The 17,976-nt window shown below is 43.8% G+C and overlaps 6 protein-coding genes across 6 annotated transcripts; 3 read left to right on the forward strand and 3 right to left on the reverse strand.

Moving 5' to 3' along the window:
• Window positions 1-548: 548 nt before the first annotated feature.
• Pmar_PMAR026965 (hypothetical protein) lies at window positions 549-3,879 on the reverse strand (the record flags this gene model as incomplete). Its single annotated transcript, XM_002773091.1, has 8 exons — window positions 549-605; window positions 881-960; window positions 1,009-1,100; window positions 1,150-1,185; window positions 1,241-1,396; window positions 1,949-2,107; window positions 2,163-2,250; window positions 3,858-3,879. 8 exons carry the CDS (start codon window positions 3,877-3,879, stop codon window positions 549-551), a joined length of 690 nt encoding a protein of 229 aa, XP_002773137.1.
• A 1,846-nt stretch (window positions 3,880-5,725) lies between these two features.
• Window positions 5,726-9,077, forward strand: Pmar_PMAR026966 (serine-threonine protein kinase, plant-type, putative; the record flags this gene model as incomplete). Its single annotated transcript, XM_002773092.1, has 8 exons — window positions 5,726-5,823; window positions 6,901-6,976; window positions 7,029-7,179; window positions 7,226-7,359; window positions 8,355-8,475; window positions 8,526-8,580; window positions 8,625-8,748; window positions 8,910-9,077. The coding sequence occupies 8 exons, from the start codon at window positions 5,726-5,728 to the stop codon at window positions 9,075-9,077; spliced, it is 927 nt and encodes a 308-aa protein (XP_002773138.1).
• A 561-nt stretch (window positions 9,078-9,638) lies between these two features.
• Pmar_PMAR026967 (hypothetical protein) lies at window positions 9,639-10,541 on the forward strand (the record flags this gene model as incomplete). Its single annotated transcript, XM_002773093.1, has 5 exons — window positions 9,639-9,697; window positions 9,744-9,804; window positions 10,009-10,119; window positions 10,213-10,372; window positions 10,438-10,541. 5 exons carry the CDS (start codon window positions 9,639-9,641, stop codon window positions 10,539-10,541), a joined length of 495 nt encoding a protein of 164 aa, XP_002773139.1.
• An 814-nt stretch (window positions 10,542-11,355) lies between these two features.
• Window positions 11,356-12,040, forward strand: Pmar_PMAR026968 (conserved hypothetical protein; the record flags this gene model as incomplete). Its single annotated transcript, XM_002773094.1, has 4 exons — window positions 11,356-11,550; window positions 11,637-11,786; window positions 11,832-11,915; window positions 11,966-12,040. The coding sequence occupies 4 exons, from the start codon at window positions 11,356-11,358 to the stop codon at window positions 12,038-12,040; spliced, it is 504 nt and encodes a 167-aa protein (XP_002773140.1).
• A 1,417-nt stretch (window positions 12,041-13,457) lies between these two features.
• On the reverse strand, window positions 13,458-15,150 carry Pmar_PMAR026969 (Dihydroxyacetone kinase, putative; the record flags this gene model as incomplete). Its single annotated transcript, XM_002773095.1, has 2 exons — window positions 13,458-14,984; window positions 15,034-15,150. The coding sequence occupies 2 exons, from the start codon at window positions 15,148-15,150 to the stop codon at window positions 13,458-13,460; spliced, it is 1,644 nt and encodes a 547-aa protein (XP_002773141.1).
• A 1,194-nt stretch (window positions 15,151-16,344) lies between these two features.
• On the reverse strand, window positions 16,345-17,675 carry Pmar_PMAR026970 (hypothetical protein; the record flags this gene model as incomplete). The annotated part of the gene is made up of 4 exons (XM_002773096.1): window positions 16,345-16,712; window positions 16,925-17,084; window positions 17,172-17,282; window positions 17,544-17,675. The coding sequence occupies 4 exons, from the start codon at window positions 17,673-17,675 to the stop codon at window positions 16,345-16,347; spliced, it is 771 nt and encodes a 256-aa protein (XP_002773142.1).
• Window positions 17,676-17,976: the final 301 nt, after the last annotated feature.

The following is a 17,976-nucleotide window of genomic DNA, read 5'->3' on the forward strand; positions in this document are numbered from 1 at the left end:
CTCACGCCATCGTATCTCCCACGAGCTTATCAACAATTCCAGTTTCGTCATCCACAATCTGAAGCTCCGATGACGATTCTGCAATACTATGCCTGACGAAATGTATTTAGCGCGCGCCCTCGTAATCGATTATATACAACCCACTCAGTAAAGCTTGGCTTTTCTCCTTCAACTGCAGGTTCCCAACGAACTTTCGCATACCTATAATCGATCACGTGATCGATTTGAAATCGATCGAAATCAGATCGATATTACCCTGCTCCTCTAAACACTTTAGCTCCCTCTTCATTGCCATGCATATCAACAAAGCCAACTACCTCCCCAGCATTCGAGGGAACTGTCGGACCTCAATGTGGCACGAAAGATATCTTTTAGATTCACCTCCTAGTAGATTCCCATCAGCATCTTTTCCTGGGTCGAAGAACCCCGGCCGAGGCCTCACCCAAGCGTGAATGTAGACGTTATTACAAGTCAATTTGGAGCGCTCGTTAGAGTCCAAGCCGAACCTGCCGGTGTCATCAAACCCGCACAGGTTCGATCCCGGCATGTTACATTTTAAGTCCTTCCTCCAGCGCCTCCTCAGCCATTTTACTAGCTGCCCTTACCTACAGAAAATCGGAAAATTTATACAAATTTTCCCCCAAAAGTTGAAAATTTCCCGAAAAAGAAAGATATTCCACCCAGGTTTTTTCCAACTATACGAGTGGAAATTCCGAAAATTACCGAAATTTATTTCCTCGCAAAAATATTTTTTCCGGAAAATCCCACAAAATTTCCAATCAATCCCGCCGATGAAACCTGCAATGCTTTTTCCGAAAAATACCAAAATTCGTGAAAATTTTATCACAAAAAAAAATTTTTTTCCCGAAAATTTTCTTACCGCATCTTCAGCTTTATCAATAATTCTTCTAATTACTCCGTCTTCTCCTTGAAACCACGCCATTGCGAACATTATCGCAACTAAATTCGAAAAATTTTTCCGAAAAAAATCAAAATTTTCCCACTTACCCAAAATTCCCGCTGACACTATTCCCAACGTAATTACATCACCTCCCGCATATTTTACTGTCGCTACTGCCATACTATTCACAGAAAAATATCTGCGTTGAGGAAATGCAAGATTTAGCAAGATTTCAAGATTTCCATTACACCGAAGCCTGTGACATCAGTCCAAATTTCGCATACCTATGAAAAATAAGTCAAATCTTGCAATCTTGTATTTCCTCAACGCTGATATTACCAGTCGGCCATTCTATTGAGGGAAACCATTAGGAAAGGCAGATTGAATATCAAGTGAAATGCAGCCATACCCCACATCACGTAAATCGCGAGTAGCGCTGGACAATCTCCGTAACCCAACGCTGTGAAGTTACGGCACGCCAGGTTGTTGTAAAGGCTGAGAAGAAAAAACAGAGTTGGAAACTGATGATAGGAATTTTACATGAAAATTCGGGTAAAAAACAACAAATTTTTCCCGAAATTTTTCACATTTTCACCAACATATCATAGTTTACGAAGCTTTCCTCAATAAAAGCCAAAACATCAAAAACCCCGGTTTCCGAAACGAAACTGTAAATTTCGGTATTTGTCATAACATGAATGGAATTTCACTAGTTTTACGTGAAGTGGCGTCGTAATACTCTGGGAAAAAACCCGATATTCGCGGTGATATGCAGTAGTCGTGAAATGCATTTTTTTCATATCACGGTCGTGAAACTCCATTAAAAGATATACAGTAACAAATTCGTAGAATTTCATTCAAAAAAATGCGCAAAAATGAAGTTTCACAACTACCCGTTTTACGTGGAGTGGCGTCGTAAAACTCGGTGAAAAACGCGGAATTCGCGGTGATATACAGTAGTCGTGAAATATGTTTTTCACTAGTGTTTTTCATATCACTAGGGTGGTGAAACTCCAATAAATCATTACCATTCCCCGTCATTATTACCTATATTGTATACTTCCAAAGCCACCCGACGCTCCTGCTAATGCCAGAGCCAGAATGCGTGCCCAAAAAGATGTATATTCACCCAGCGCTTGATACTTCATAAGAATACTACCAATCACGATCACACCAATAACCCCACCAACAATATACATTATCAACCTGAAAAAATTGACAACCAAAATCGATCAACATGGCGCGCGCTTTTGTCACCCACTTGCTGTCCTCGTCCTGTACAGCAGCAGCCGTATTTGATGATGATGCCGTAACGGGTGTGGAGGTATCACCAACAATACATGGTTTATCTGCAGACAGCAAATTTCCGTCACTCGCCACGAAATTATTCCCACTAGAATCTCCTGGGCAATCTGGCGCGGATACTTCTGGCTCGCCTGAATTTAACCGCTGAAAAATCCACGAAATTATTTCCTACCAGAAAATTCTTTTTGAGCTGGTTCGATCACATGAGTTTTCGCTGTTTTTCCGACAGTATCCGTTATTTGTTTAGCGTAATAAAATGGAGATTCGGAAATAATTTTGTGGCGCAGTGACGTTTTCCGCCGAAGATTTCCATCCGCACCAGTAGAAAAGGCCGCTGCTAATACAGCCAAGAAAATGTGATGAATTATGGGATGATAAAAATAGGAAAATATTTGCTGAAAAAAATAGAAAAATTGGAAAATGTCAATTTTTGGGTACTTTCTGCGATTGAAATTTTCCGATTTTTTATTCCAAAAAATTTTTTGGAAATGTTCACACCGGTATACAGTATCTGGGCTCAATTTTGTTCCGGAAAAATATAAAAAATAATAATAATTGTAAATTTTCCTCTTAAAAATTTTCCTATCTGTCTTTTCTATGGAAAATCGATTCTAATCAAAGATATTTTCTTCCAAAAATCTTCGCTGTGCGCCGCAATTCTTAAACTGAACAAAAATATATTTCGAATACAACTTTAGTCCAAATCGATCAGATGATCGATTTCCGAATCCTTCCTCACATACAATGTTTCCACAAATTCCACACCTTCCAATTAGCAACACAGCGACCAACCTTGGACAGAGGAACACATCGCGCGCGCCCAGATGATCGATTTGTTATGGAACAGAACATAACGCGAAGATTTTAGCGGAAATACATCAGAAAATTCAATTAAAATTTCCGGAAAAAATTCACATTTTCCGGAAATATCAACTACTCATTTCCCAAGTATCATCAACAATTGACGAACCTAAAACAATCAAGTTATCGAAAAACTGCGGGAAAATTTTTTCCTTGCAATTTATGCGAAAATATTTTCGGAAAATAGGAAAAATTCTGATTTCATGAATACAGCATATTTTTCATCTAAATTTTACATTGCAAATTTTATCGTCTACATATTTCCAAAACCATAAACTGAAATATTTCTAAATGTGTCAGCTTTCACATCAAATCCGAATAGAAAATTTAGTAAAAGTTTATACAAAAATGCTACAAAAAATATTTTTCGGAAAAAAAATTTCGGAAAATTACACTGGAATTCCAACTAGACCGGAATTCAACCATATCACATATCTTTTAAAAGGCTGTTTTTAGATTACCACAACATTTCCGATTTTCTCAAGAATCTTCACAACTTGGGCAACTGAGCAGTGTAGGGTTAATTTCACTGCGATAAAAAGTTAACAAAAACAGACTATGAAAAAATAACGTGAAATTTCAAGATGACAAATTTTGTTGTATTTCAGGAGTTTTACGTGAAGTGGCGTCGTAATACTCTGTGAAAAACGCGATATTCGCGGTGATATGCAGTAGTCGTGAAATATATTTTTCATATCACTAGGGTGGTGAAACTCCATTGATTAGCATGACATTAAACCTATAAAAATATACAGTTACTCATAAAAATCATATAATATATACATATTACTAATTAATAATATATATAACATATTAATGTCTATATCACAGACGAGCAGCTAACGACTATTCGTGGAACTATAACGATCTCTTTAGTGAGATCTCAGCCTCGAAAGGTTTTGAGTATAGCATTGATTCGAAGAGTAACTCGTCCACCCTCGTTTTTGGTAGATGATATTCCTCACTGAATGCTGAATGAGCTGGGGAAAAATAAAGCCATCATCAATTGCTGCTTAGAAAAAAACTAAAGACTCTCCAGTTGTACTGAAAACCTCAACCTCGCGATTAGAGTGCACATGGTCAACTCCCTGTGTTATCAGCAATACTAAATTGAGAAAAACTATTTTCCCGCAATACTATTTCAGAAAATTGGTATAATGGAAAACTCGTCGAGGTGAAGATCTACAACGACCGGATCGGGTCGCGCGCATATCTTGCTTTCTTAGTCAATCTTGCATTTCCTCAACGGCGTCACGAATCAGTGTGGCAGTGTAGTGTAGTGGATAAGGCTTAGGTCTTTCCAGGAAAGGGTTGTGGGTTCGATTCTCGGGTGGATATTTTATACGTATTAATACCCAGTTCACTTTTGAGGAAACTAAACTGTTAAAAATAGCAGAATGATTTTGTTGGTATATTTCGCTCGACTTTAGTGTCACACTGTAGTGTCACCACTTCCTCGATTAAAACATCATTTAATTTCTTTATCAATCAACTTCGTGTGCTTCCTCCATCATCTCACTCGGCGAGGTGCGGTATGCTCATTACAGACGCGTTAGCCGTGTTAGGAGAGTTGTCCAGATCAATACAACCATAGGCAGTTTGGTTAACTACATGTGTTGCGAGAAATATGGAAATCATTAGGGAAATTACTTCTATTCAGAATCGTGTGGATTTTCATAATATAATGAGGATTCCTGAGGAAGCTTACAAGCCCAGTTGTTGAGGTGAGCAAGTATATCTTCCTCCTACACTAACCATAGGAAGTGCTCAATCGATTATGTTAGTATAGTCGGGCAGGCGACGACTAAAGATATGAGGATTGCAATCGCCCCTCTTTTGGGAAGGGGACTCCAGGTTTTTGAGATGCCGACGATTGAATATATAATATTACATATATTGATAATAGCCAATCCCATATAACATATATACACTCTGTGAAAAACGCGATATTCGCGGTGATATGCAGTAGTCGTGAAATATGTTTTTCACTAGTGTTTTTTTCATATCACTAGGGTGGCCGTGAAACTCTATTAATATAGTAGGATGTGTACGGGGGTAAGATCCTAACATCGTTATCTATAATACCAATATAATAGAGGATTACAAAAACACGATTTATTTCCTCATAGCTTACTTGTTAGATTGGGTTGTTGTTGTTGCTGTTGCTGTTGTATATGTTGTTGTTGCTGTTGTTGTATATGTTGTTGTTGTTGTTGTTGTATATGTTGTTGTTGTTGTATATGTTGTTGTTGTTGTTATTGTATATGTTGTTGTATATGTTGCTGTTGTTGTATATGTTGTTGTTGTATATGTTGCTGTTGCTGTTGTATATGTTGTTGTTGTATATGTTGCTGTTGTTGTTGTTGTTGTTGTTGCTGTTGTTGTATTGCTGTTGTTATTGCTGTTGTTGTTGAGTTTACTTTGAATATACCTGTCTTGTTTAGAATTGCCTTAGTCGTTCCTTCTTCGTCTCTCTCTCTTTTCCCCATACACCCCAACACCCTCCGACCAAGGCGCTTCTTCTCCTTCTTGTACGATTAACTTTACTACTACTATCATCACTAATACCACACCTCCTCCTCCTCCTCCAACAACATGGCACAAGGCGGCGGGGCTAGCGGACGAAGCCGTGCATATTCCCGACAAAATGGCGGTGGCATGATGATGATGATGCCGACTGATCTCAATCTCAATAGAATTGCTCTCGAGTACCCCTATGCGGAGCTGGCCGCATCTACTGATAATTTCTCATCAAGGTACTATAGGAAAAAATAGAAAAAGTTTCTGGTCTCGAATCTCGAATGATCGATTTCAACTTGGTATTGTATGCGTCTTTGCTGATACATGTGACTGGTTTACGTTAAGTATAATCCTCAACATTTTTCGCCGAGTTTTTATCATACTTCTGGAGGGCTGTAATATAATATAATATTAATACGAATAACCATATAAGGAAGGGCATATTTACATTGTTATAATAAATCGTATTTATTTTTCAAATTTAATAGTATAAAAATCATAATATATGGAAGCACTGGAGTTTCACAACTAGCCGTTTTACGAGAAGTGGCGTCGTAAAACTCGGTGAAAAACGCGATATTCGCGGTGATATGCAGTTGTCGTGAAATATATTTTTCATATCACTAGGGTGGTGAAACTTCAATGCGTATTGGAAAATTTTAAAAAAATTATTTCACTTTGTTTTCTCGATAATGTTTTTTGCCTTCGAAAATTTGAAGTTAGGACGTCGAAATGCAAGGTGCGTAGTTTCCCCATCGCGATGTTCGTTTCCCTAGACGGGATTTTTTACACGTGTATAACCGTCAGGGGAGGCGCTTAATTGCTTATGGTGAAGGGAAATTCATTGTGTATGGGAATAATACGCAAATTTCGAAACGAGTATGTGTGGGAAAAATAGCATCCCTTTGTGAAATCACTAGGGCTTGGTCTGCATTCGGCCATCGGTGAGTTATATCTTTTCGAAGTGTAGCTAATACATGTAATGATGTTATATAATTAGTATTTTTTATAATGTTGGAGTTTCACAACTACCCGTTTTACGTGAAGTGGCGAAAAACGCGAGATTCGCGGTGATATGAAATATGTTTTCCACTAGTGTTTGTCATATCACTAGGGTGGTGAAACTCCATTGAAATATTAATACTATAATACTTATATATTATAGTAATAATAATATGTATATATATACATAGTCTCGAACAAGTAGGGTAAGAGTTTACACTCATATTGTCGTTTTGTATATTTTTACTGTAATTGCCATACCACACAAGCGTGAAATTATACCACAATTATATCACTTTATTGTGTGATAGGTACCGGCTGGGGCAGGGGTCCTATGGGAGTGTATATAAATGCCAACTGAAGGATCAAACAGAAGTCGCTATCAAAGTAGCTACCTGCTATCACTACTCCAATTTCGAGGGTACTGATTTTGATATAGGTTCTGAGAGCACCTAAGGAGTCGGGTTTTCGGGAAGAAGTTGAAGTTCTGTCGAAATTTCGGCATCCTAATTTGGTCATCCTCATGGGGTTTGCCAGAAACGGTAACGAACGGTTGCTAATTTATGAACTCCTGGAGGGTGGTGATTTATGTAATAAAAATGTCCTCATCGGGGATCGAACCGGGGTCGTTGCTAGGTTCGCGGCTGTCGGCTCCCAACAGCGCTAAAACGTTCCCGTGGACTCTCCGTGTGTCGGTGGCCCTCGATGCTTGCCTTGGCCTCAGCCACTTGCACAATTCTACTCCTAAGGTCTTTCATAGAGATATAAAGGTGATAATTCGCGCGAGGTGTGGTATGGGGTATATTGGAAAAAATTCCGACGATTTTTTCCGTTGGGTTTTTTGTGTGGGAAAATATGCAAATGGTCAACTACATGTGTTGGTGACAATACGAAAATTTGGGAGAAATTTTGAGAGATTCTCGTTGGTTTTTGTACACTTGCGTGAATTCGCGGATTAGACTCCAACACTGTATAGGAAACTCTTCTGAGCTCAGCAGTTGAGGAAAGCGATTACATATATTCATACTCCAACACTGTATAGGAAACTCCTGAGCTCAGCAGCTGAGGAAAGCGATTACATATATTCATACTCCAACACTGTATAGGAAACTCCTGAGCTCAGCAGCCGAGGAAAGCGATTACATATATTCATACTCCAACACTGTATAGGAAACTCTTCTGAGCTCAGCAGCTGAGGAAAGCGATTACATATATTCATACTCCAACACTGTATCGGAAACTCCTGAGCTCAGCAGCTGAGGAAAGCGATTACATATCTTCATACTCCAACACTGTATAGGAAACTCCTGAGCTCAGCAGCCGAGGAAAGCGATTACATATATTCATACTCCAACACTGTATAGGAAACTCCTGAGCTCAGCAGCTGAGGAAAGCGATTACATATATTCATACTCCAACACTGTATAGGAAACTCTTTTGAGCTCAGTAGCTGAGGAAAGCGATTACATATTTTCATACTCCAACACTGTATAGGAAACTCTTCTGAGCTCAGCAGCTGAGGAAAGCGATTACATATATTCATACTCCAACACTGTATAGGAAACTCTTCTGAGCTCAGCAGCTGAGGAAAGCGATTACATATATTCATACTCCAACACTGTATAGGAAACTCTTCTGAGCTCAGCAGCTGAGGAAAGCGATTACATATATTCATACTCCAACACTGTATAGGAAACTCCTGAGCTCAGTAGCTGAGGAAAGCGATTACATATATTCATACTCCAACAACACTGTCATGTTTTAGTCTCAAAATATAATACTCGATAAAAGTGGCAACGCCAAAGTAGCGGACTTCGGCCTGGCATTATTGGCGACGGCGAAGGGGGACGACGGCCAGAAAGTTGATATGTGCTCTGGAACCATCGGTGAGTATCTTAGGTTCAAGCGTGTAAGATACGGAATAGGCCCACTTCAGGTTATGCAGATCCTTTGTATATTTCAACGTCGGTGGTAACTGAAAAATCAGAGGTGTAGGAGCTTGTCGGGGTGAGAAAGTGGGTACTGGTGACAGTAGATACTCCTTCGGTATGGTTCTGTTGGAACTGCTCACGACGAAGCCCCCGGCACTGCAGGACCCGCGGACTAAGGCGATCACGGAGATGTATAAGGGAATTAATAAGGAGAAGTTGTGGAATATGGTGATAGGAATCGGCGAAATTATGGTATGGGAAAGTGTCAGTAGATACAATGGAGTTGCGGTTGGAATCCAGGCATAGCTTCTGAGTTGGCAGATCTGGCCTTGCGATGTGTAGGGAGGGGGGAGCCGCGCAGGTTCGAATCCCAGGAGGGGCATTTTCAGATTGATTCCAGAGAAAGTCGGCGGCCTGTTTTCGTGGAGGTTGCGAAGGCGCTGAGGGAACTAAAACGGAAGAGCCAGAGTATAGCCCAACAGCAACAGGCTGCGATGGGCGGGGCTATGTACGCTGCTGGGGGAGCACCCAACCCTGACATGCGGAATAATGTGTAATGTTCAAAGGTCCCTGGTTCGATCCCGGGTAGGGGCATTTTTCCAGGTTTGCTGGATATGGCAATTCGCCAATGGTCATGCAAGGGGGCCCGGCTCCTCCCACTCCCCTACCCCAAGGGCTAATGCAGGGCTACCCACCCAACTACATGAACCAACGTATGATGCCTGCACCAGGGCCGTACCCGGGGCACAGGCATGGCCAGAGTTTCGCCCAGGGGTATGGGGGGCCACCACCACCACCCGGGAATGTGTTCAATCCGATGGCCCCTCCTCCTCCTCCTCATGGAGGGGGAATGCAATATGGTGGCAGTCCGACGCCGTCGGCAGCGGCCCTGATGGGTCAGAATGACGCGCTGCAGAAAAAACTGTAGGGGGGATTGGAACCGGGGATCTTTGGATTACGCATGAGTGGTCGCAGGCAATCCCTGGCGCGTGGTAATTCGGACTATCAGAAGAAGAGTAGCGCGTACCCGCAACCGTCTGCGCCCCTAGCGATGAACAGTGCCATCGACTGGCCCACTCCTGATAACTTCGGAGCACCCTGGCCGGCCGTTTCTAATCATGACCGACGGCGAAGGAGGAAAGGTGGTGACGGTGGTGGAAACAGATATCATTCTGGGGTAGTAAGCACAGGTTCGATCCCTGCATGTTGCATTTTTACATCAGGATTCTACTGGTGCAGCGGCGGCAGCAGCATCTCGACAAGGCCACCCTGTTGGGCTCCCTCGTAGTTCTCCCCCTCCTCCTCCTCCACCTCCTCCTCCACCTGTTGAGATGACGTATGGAAGCACCAATCCGTTTGCCGAGCCGAGCAGTGGTCCAACTGATTTACTCACAGGGGAGCCGCCTAGGACCGCTTCGACAGGTCGTAGGTCTCATACGAATGTACTGATGATTTGGTGAAGTTTTGGTATGAGTTTTTTTCTAACAGGTATCAGAGGGTGTCGATAGCGAACTGGCTGCTGTGGCTAGAGAGCGTGAGCCTACGCACCCGCCTACGCGGAGCCCGCCGTTGCCTCCGCCGCCGCCTCCGCCACCCCCGGTAGTGGTGGGGAATGACGCTGTTCAGCAGGGGCCGAATGCTGTAGTATAAGGGGCAGCTTCGGAATTTGGTGGCGCGTGACGGTGCATGCAGGTGGCGAGCCTGGATGCGGAGTTGGGGGAGATGGCCGGTCAGGATGCACCAACAGCATGTGGAAATGAGGAGGTGTTGGATTACCTATTCCCGGAGCCTAGGGGGGAGGAAGGTGTGAATATGAAGACGAAGGAAGAGGAGGAACGGGCGAATACGAAAGGTGGGTAGACTGCCATGCGGGTGACCATGGTTCGATCCTCGGCGACGTCGTTTTTCTTTTGTCAGCTGAACTTGTTGCGATCGGCTTTCCCGAAAACCAAATTGCCGAGGCCATAAAAGAGCATCCAACACTTGAAGATGCTACCAATTGGATATTGGATAATTACTAGAATAAATGCCCGAGCCGGGGTTCGAACCAGGGTCATCATCATCATCCCTGCCTCGTGAGGTTGTCAATTTTTTTGTAAATTTGCTGCTGGTTCCAATGTTATAGTATTGTAGTTCATCGTTGTTATATTATTGCGAAACCACCGAAGATGTTTTCACTCTTTAGAGAGGTTGGTGTTCAAGTGCGGTGTTGGAGTATGAATATATGTAATCGCTTTCCTCAGCTGCTGAGCTTAGGAGTTTCCTATACAGTGTTGGAGTATGAATATATGTAACCGCTTTCCTCAGCTGCTGAGCTTAGGAGTTTCCTATACAGTGTTGGAGTATGAATATATGTAATCGCTTTCCTCAGCTGCTGAGCTCAGGAGTTTCCTATACAGTGTTGGAGTATGAATATATGTAATCGCTTTCCTTATTTGAGCTCGAGAGTTTCCAGAACTAATTATGAAAATTCGGGTAGTAGTATAGAGAAAGCAACAAAAAATTTCCCGAAATTTTCCCCCAGAATTTTCATATTATCATCAACACATGTAGTTGGTCATGTGCATATTCTCCCACATTGTTCCTGTTGGAATCACATGAATTCGATACGACATGTAATATGTGGCCATAACGTTGGTATTATCATTGTAGTTTCACGACTCGTTTTACGTGAAGTGGCGTCGTAAAAGTCGGTGAAAAACGCGATATTCGCGGTGATATGCAGTAGTCGTGAAATATATTTTTCACTAGTGTTTTTCATAATGTCAATGAAACTCCTATTTATTGAAACTCATCTGAACTTGCAAACATTGCAGAATTTCTGCCATTGTCGAAATGTCTACATCTATAACGTTGGCCACGGCTAGGGAGGCGGATGAGGTTCTCTCTACTATTAATGATGTTTTTGCCCACCACTCTGCGTACGCTGCTGTGCTAGCCTACATCGATTGTGGATTGTTCATGGTCGTAGCGGTGTTCTTGATGCGGCAATTGATAAGGCAGAGGAGAGAAGAGAAGAGGGCTGATGCAGTGAGTATTTAGGTTAGTTGGTTAGCACATTTGTTCATGAATCATATGGTCGTGGGTTCAAATCTTGCATGGGGTATTTTCATCAGATACCGCCGATATCTCTAACTGGTGGTCGAACAAGATTTCTTTTCCTATTGACATTGTGCATCTCCAATGCTGCCAGAGCGCTCTCCCTCATTTTTGATGCCGTCATTCACCTCGAAGTTCGCATGCACAATCTGAATCATCCTGTCCAGGTAGGGATCATCGCATTCAGCCAATCTCCACCATTATCCCCTCAGGCCTGGACCAACGACGTTTTTATGACATTCCCTTCATTGCTCTTCCTCTCTACCTACAGTATAGTCATTTTATTCTGGGCACAGGTAAGATTGGGCGTTAGTTCCAATAGAAGACCCTCAGTCCAGCTGATCAGGTGTACTATGCTGCGGTGTTGGTTTCGCATCCCTTGCTACGACCAGTTTGTATATTCATAAACATTGCTGTGTGAGAACATCTTTATGAGAAGCTATGGCTCATCAGCCCACTGCGTTTCCAGATACGGCGTTTTCCTTATTATTTCTATTGTCACATTTCTTTTGCAAGCTTGGGAAGAATACAATCAGTAACACCTTCACAGATGAATGCACAATCTAAAACAACTGGCAGATATATTTACTTCGTCGTTGGACTCCTTTATATCACTTGTGCAGTACTATTCTTCTACTACGGGGTGAGCTTGCCGACCCCTCCACTTCGGACACCATCGTCCCTTCACTATAGTTGCAAGTGTCCGGTCAGCTTCGTGACAGATCTCGAAGGCAAGTGTCAGGGAGCGCTCGCCAGTTGGGCCAACAGCGCAACAAGTCCGTCATCAACCGGGTGAGATCGGCTCAATCTTTCGCTCTTCGCATCAACCTTGTATAGGTGCTCGTGTTGACGTTAACTTGCCCGCTAATATTCCTAGTGCGAGGAATGAGTGGCGTTTTGTATGGTGTCGGTTTGATCAAGACAGTATGCCCTCCAAGTATCGACCGACAGGCCTGGGATTCTATGGTGGGCCGAGCACAATACTCTGCTTCGCTCCGCTCAAACATTTTTAGGTTTTCCTACTCACTGAATTGATACCGTCCATATTGATACTTTTCGTGTTCTGGCCGGCTGGGAGGCGCAGTCCTAATACGTCCCATCGGGTAAGCTGTTATGCACTTGTATTCCCTCATCGCTGAATGATCATTTATTATTATGATTGCGATCGTGTCTCAGTCGAGTACTCCGGTATCAAGTCGCTATTCACTGTCTTCTCCCTTACTTGAGCCCCCACGACAAGAGCACAACGGCGACAAGCAAAATCAAAGGCGTTTCTACCAAGGTAGCCGCGATAGGAACATATAGTCGTCACCATCATCATCATCAATAGGGCATCGTCGATTTTGAATATACACTTGATAACATTCATCATTCCAACTGTCATTTCCTTGTGCTGTCGAGTTTCCGTCAGTGAACACCGAGAGAAGGAAACACTTCAATTCGACTGATCCTTTCTTGTGGGTTTCGTTCCCAATAGCGCTCAAGTCACTCCCTGTACAGGATAATAGGAAGAACAATATTACTTCTTGATAAGTAGATAGAGACCGGTAGAAATGTGCGAATGCTTTTTACCGTTTTTATTCGAAGTCATTTGCTCTACGGTGAAGCTTATTGACAGTAATCTCGTTTCTTGGCAACATCCCTAGTTCAAATGAATAGGGTTCAGTTCAACACACTAAAGCGATTCCCTCGTGCATGTCGAGCCACCGATGTTCGAACAACGAGTTGTTATCTGATCTCCTTTCCATCATCAGACTTGAACGCAATCGGATGAGTATAGAAATCCTCGATAAGAATGAATCGAACTCATACACCATCAACAGCAATATTCTCTTCCTTCATTCATCAACATCAGCAATTGCCTTGACAACTCTAGCGACAGCAACAGCACCAGGATCGACTCGACCCATAAGCGCCTCTGTCGGTACATTAGCCGACCGACCATGACTAGCAGAGGCCATCTTAGCCGTACTCTCAGCTCCCTCACGAGCCCTCTCCGCGGCTTCTTCGATTGACTTCCCCGATAGAAGGGCATCAGCAAAGGGAATGAGAGCGTCCATGGCCGTTCGAGAACCAACAGAAGCACCTCCATAGAAGGTCATTGAATCAACGCCGGCCTTGATAGCAGCAGCCGACCAGTCGCCGGTCTTCGCCACACCGGTGAAGAATATAGCCGCAAGAACGCCCGAGGACCCACCGATGCGGTCAGAGGCTTCCGCTAGCCACAAAGCCAGGTCTTTACCGTCACCATAAGGAGCTTCATCTGAGCTGCTGAGAACAGCCCTAGCGCCGGCCGCCAGAGTCGAGCCGCAGTCGCCGTCACCCACAGCTGAGTCGAGATTGTTCAGTTCGTTCTCAGAAGAGATCACAGCGTGGCAAGCTGCCTCTAGTCGTGAACGATAAAGAGGGTTCAAACTGGGGACGAACTTAGCTGATTCAGTGGCGATTTCTGGAGCGAAAATCGACAGTGCCGGGGATGGAACCTTCGCCGTCGGCCAAGACGATACAGCAGTAGGAGCTCTCAGGAGTTGCTCGAGCTCATCTGTGAGGGGTAGTATAGTAAGAGAAAAGCCGTGCATGTCCAGAGATGTCATCAGAGCGGCCGGACCGACTACAAGGCTTGGCTTCACACTGGAGACTGCATGGTTAGCGATGATCTCCATTTCAGACGGCATGCACGTGCCGAGATTGTTCACCAATAGCGCTGTTCGCCCAAGCTCTCGCCCTCTTTTTTTCGCAGCTTCTCGCAGTTTACCGACTAAAGCCTCAACAGTATCATCAGCAGTCTGTATCGGCACTGTGGCCGCTCCCGGCTCCCCATGTATACCCAGCCCGACCTCCATCGTACCCGGGGCCACTCGGCTCACTCGAGTGTCCTCACCAGGCATATGGCAATCAGTCAATGCGACACCGATGGACATAACTCCCTCAGCTGCAGCATGGGCGACCTTCAGAACGTCCTCAAGATTGGCGCCGGTGTCGGCCTTGGCGCCGGCTATCTTGTGAACCAACAGAGTGCCGGCGATACCGCGGGGCTGGGCAGAACCGGGAATAGCAATATCGTCGGAAACGATGACCATCTCGACCTTCAAGTTGAACTTTGATTTCGCCACCTCTCGAGCTAAGCCGAAATTGAGGCGATCACCGGTGTAGTTCTTGACGACTAGGAGGCAACCGGCTGGGCCGGTGACGTGAACTATTGTTGATAGAATAGCAGAGACACTGGGGGAAGCGAAGACGGACCCGCATACTGCTGCAGTGAGCATGCCCCTGCCGACGAACCCTGGATGGGTCGGCTCGTGGCCGCTACCGCCACCAGAGATAACAGCAACTCGCTCCTTGGACCAGTCTGCACGCACGATAACCTGAGGGGCTCCAAATGGACCTATTTCGTATCTTTGTGAGTGAACCTACCTGCGTATCTTCATCCGTCGTAACTAGGCGAGCAATGGAACCAGCAGAAGTCGTCACCAAACCGCCCAAGGCGTCCGAGACGAACTTCTTCTTGGAATTGAGGAAACAGTGGGACATTCAACTTGAGTGCTGAAATTCTATTTCATGGTGATGAAAAACAGATTCGAAATCAATAGTTGTGTAGATAAATTGCTTCTTCACAACTGACATAGGCATCCCCGACGCAGTGTTGGAGTATGAATATATGTAATCGCTTTCCTCAGCTGCTGAGCTCAGGAGTTTCCTATACAGTGTTGGAGTAGGAATATATGTAATCGCTTTCCTCAGCTGCTGAGCTCGGGAGTTTCCTATACAGTGTTGGAGTATGAATATATGTAATCGCTTTCCTCAGCTACTGAGCTCAGGAGTTTCCTATACAGTGTTGGAGTAGGAATATATGTAATCGCTTTCCTCAGCTGCTGAGCTCAGGAGTTTCCTCACTAATTTTACAAGTTCACATAGTGATTGCGGTAGACATGTACCGCAACCAATAATTTTCCCACAATATCCACATTTGTGGTTGATCATGTGCATATTTTCCCACACCGGACCAACGTAGTGATAAATACCTCGCCAAAACTTCTTCACGTTCCTGAGGCAGATACGCTGTAGTTGATGTATTTTGCATGGTCGACTTCCATTCGGAAAATTGACCAAATCGGGCGGGGTTTTCTATCGGGATAAATTACCCATTGGAAAACGGTTGAAACAAAATGAATAGTTTTTAGATATAAAATACGCCCCTGAATTCACCCATAGTTCAGCACACAATGTATCTGTCCCCATTCATAAGAGGCTCAGCCGCGAACACAAACGACAGTCTTCGAAATCGCCCCAGCTTGATAGCATAAAGCTCTCAGTTTTGGGAAATATGTTTGCATTCCTCAGCTGAGCTCAACAGTTACCTTGCCATATTACGAAACTTAACGCACGATTTAGAGAGAACTGTGCAGAAACCAATGAGAAATTCCCAAGATTTCCTTCGAGAATTTCCATATTGCCACGAATATATGTACACACTGAAATTGCTCTACTCTTATCCTTATTGATCGACTTAATTCTTCGGATCAACTCCAGCCATTTCAAAAAATGCCCACGCATGGAATGGAACCCACAACCATCCCAACTGAAAACGCGAACCCATACCATTAGCACACGAAACAGCTGATAATATCCTCATCGATGAACTTTTAATGAATCAACTACAGCTTATGCAAGTAATGCTCGAACGTTATATAAATAACTGCCGGCCCTTCCAAACCGACCGATGAATCACTGGCAAGCACCATTCTCATCTTCAAGTTCGTCACTCGCCGAACATTCCCCAACACCCTGTTCTTCTTGTCGCTTCCGATCCCCCCCACTCCTCTCTGAAGACTTATCCAAATCCTCCGCAGAACTTGTCTCCAAATCTTGCTCATCTTGCATTTCCTCAACGCCCTCATCTCCCTCCTCAGCAACAACTATCTTCTCCTCTACCTCCACAAAAGCCTCTCTATTCTCCAAATCTTGCTCATCTTGCAAATCTTGCATTTCCTCCACGCTAGTCGCGGACTCTTCTCTCCAGCCTGATGCTGGTACTGTGGCTGCAGTCGTCGGAGTCTCACTCGAGACTCTTCTTTTCTTCGGTGCTGGAGTACCTTGCATTAAAAGAGTAAAAATTCAGGGGAAAATTTTCTCATGTGATTCCAAAAAATAAAAACTTCAAAGGAAAAAATTCGGAAGGAATCGCCCAAGATTTTTAAACGAGAGGAAGAAGAATACTAGAAGAAAAATTCGCCGCATTTTTCTTCTAGTATTCTAGAATTCCCCGAATTTAATTCGGGGAAGATGACGTCGACTAAGGTCGAACCTGCGAATCTCTTGACCTCCTCAACTTCCTCATGTTTTCTCTTCGGTGGTTTTTTGTCACTGCGCCACAAAATCATGTCCAAGATTCTACGCAGGAATCCAACCCTTCGTGGAGGGGCAGCTTTCGGACCTTCTGCTCCTAGATCAGGAATGGTATCAATCTGAGAAATATCCTGAAAGATACCTGCGCACAGCGAAGAAAACGAATGGTCGAGAGATCCCCGGTTCAACCCCGGCACCCCGCTCACGTCCAACTCGGTCCCCTTCTGATTGGGCATATTCAGACTGGATAAAATCGACAGTCTTCGAACTGAATCGACGGAGAGGCTGCTGTGGGGCTCTTCTGGCGGAGGGAAAGTCTGAAAAATATATGTTCTGATTCATAACTTCTGAACCATATTCAAAACATCAAGAAAATAGAGAGAAAATACCTGTGAGAGATCTAAAATCGTTGGAAATTATCGACAAATTTTTCTCCACTTTCACGGAAGATTTTTCCGAAAGAATGAGATGAAGATTCTCCAGGGTTTCAAAACCTTCAAAAAATATCCGAAATGAGCCTAAAACGACAAAAAATAACCATTTCGAGACCTCCCCCAAAATAGTCGATTTTTCCTCACCATTTCAGGTTTTCCATCAACCGTCAACCACGGTGCCATGAAAGCCAACGGCGTCTTCTTGGATGAGTACAATTTCATCAGAGGGAGCTCCCTATCTTGAGAACGCTCAATGTCGGAGGACGCCGTAGACATGGATAGTGTTCTCATTGCTAGAAATCACGGGTAAAAAAGAAGAAATGAAAACTCGCTTCGCTCCGTTAAGGAAAATAACTTCCGGGAGTGACACGGCTTCTGAAACTGACGCTTCAGAGTCGGAAGGTAACACAAGCTACACCAACAATAAACGGACAAGATTCTTAAATGCATCTTTGATGTGAGAATGTTTAATTGAAGCAGTTATATTATGTATTTGAACAGCCACCTTTCCAAATCAACGAGAATGATGGCCTCAAAATGTGCGCAGAAAGTTCGCCAGCGACGGAGGTGTCAAAGA

Source organism: Perkinsus marinus, assembly GCF_000006405.1.
Source record: "Perkinsus marinus ATCC 50983 genomic scaffold scf_1104296959400, whole genome shotgun sequence".
NCBI lineage: Eukaryota > Perkinsozoa > Perkinsida > Perkinsidae > Perkinsus > Perkinsus marinus.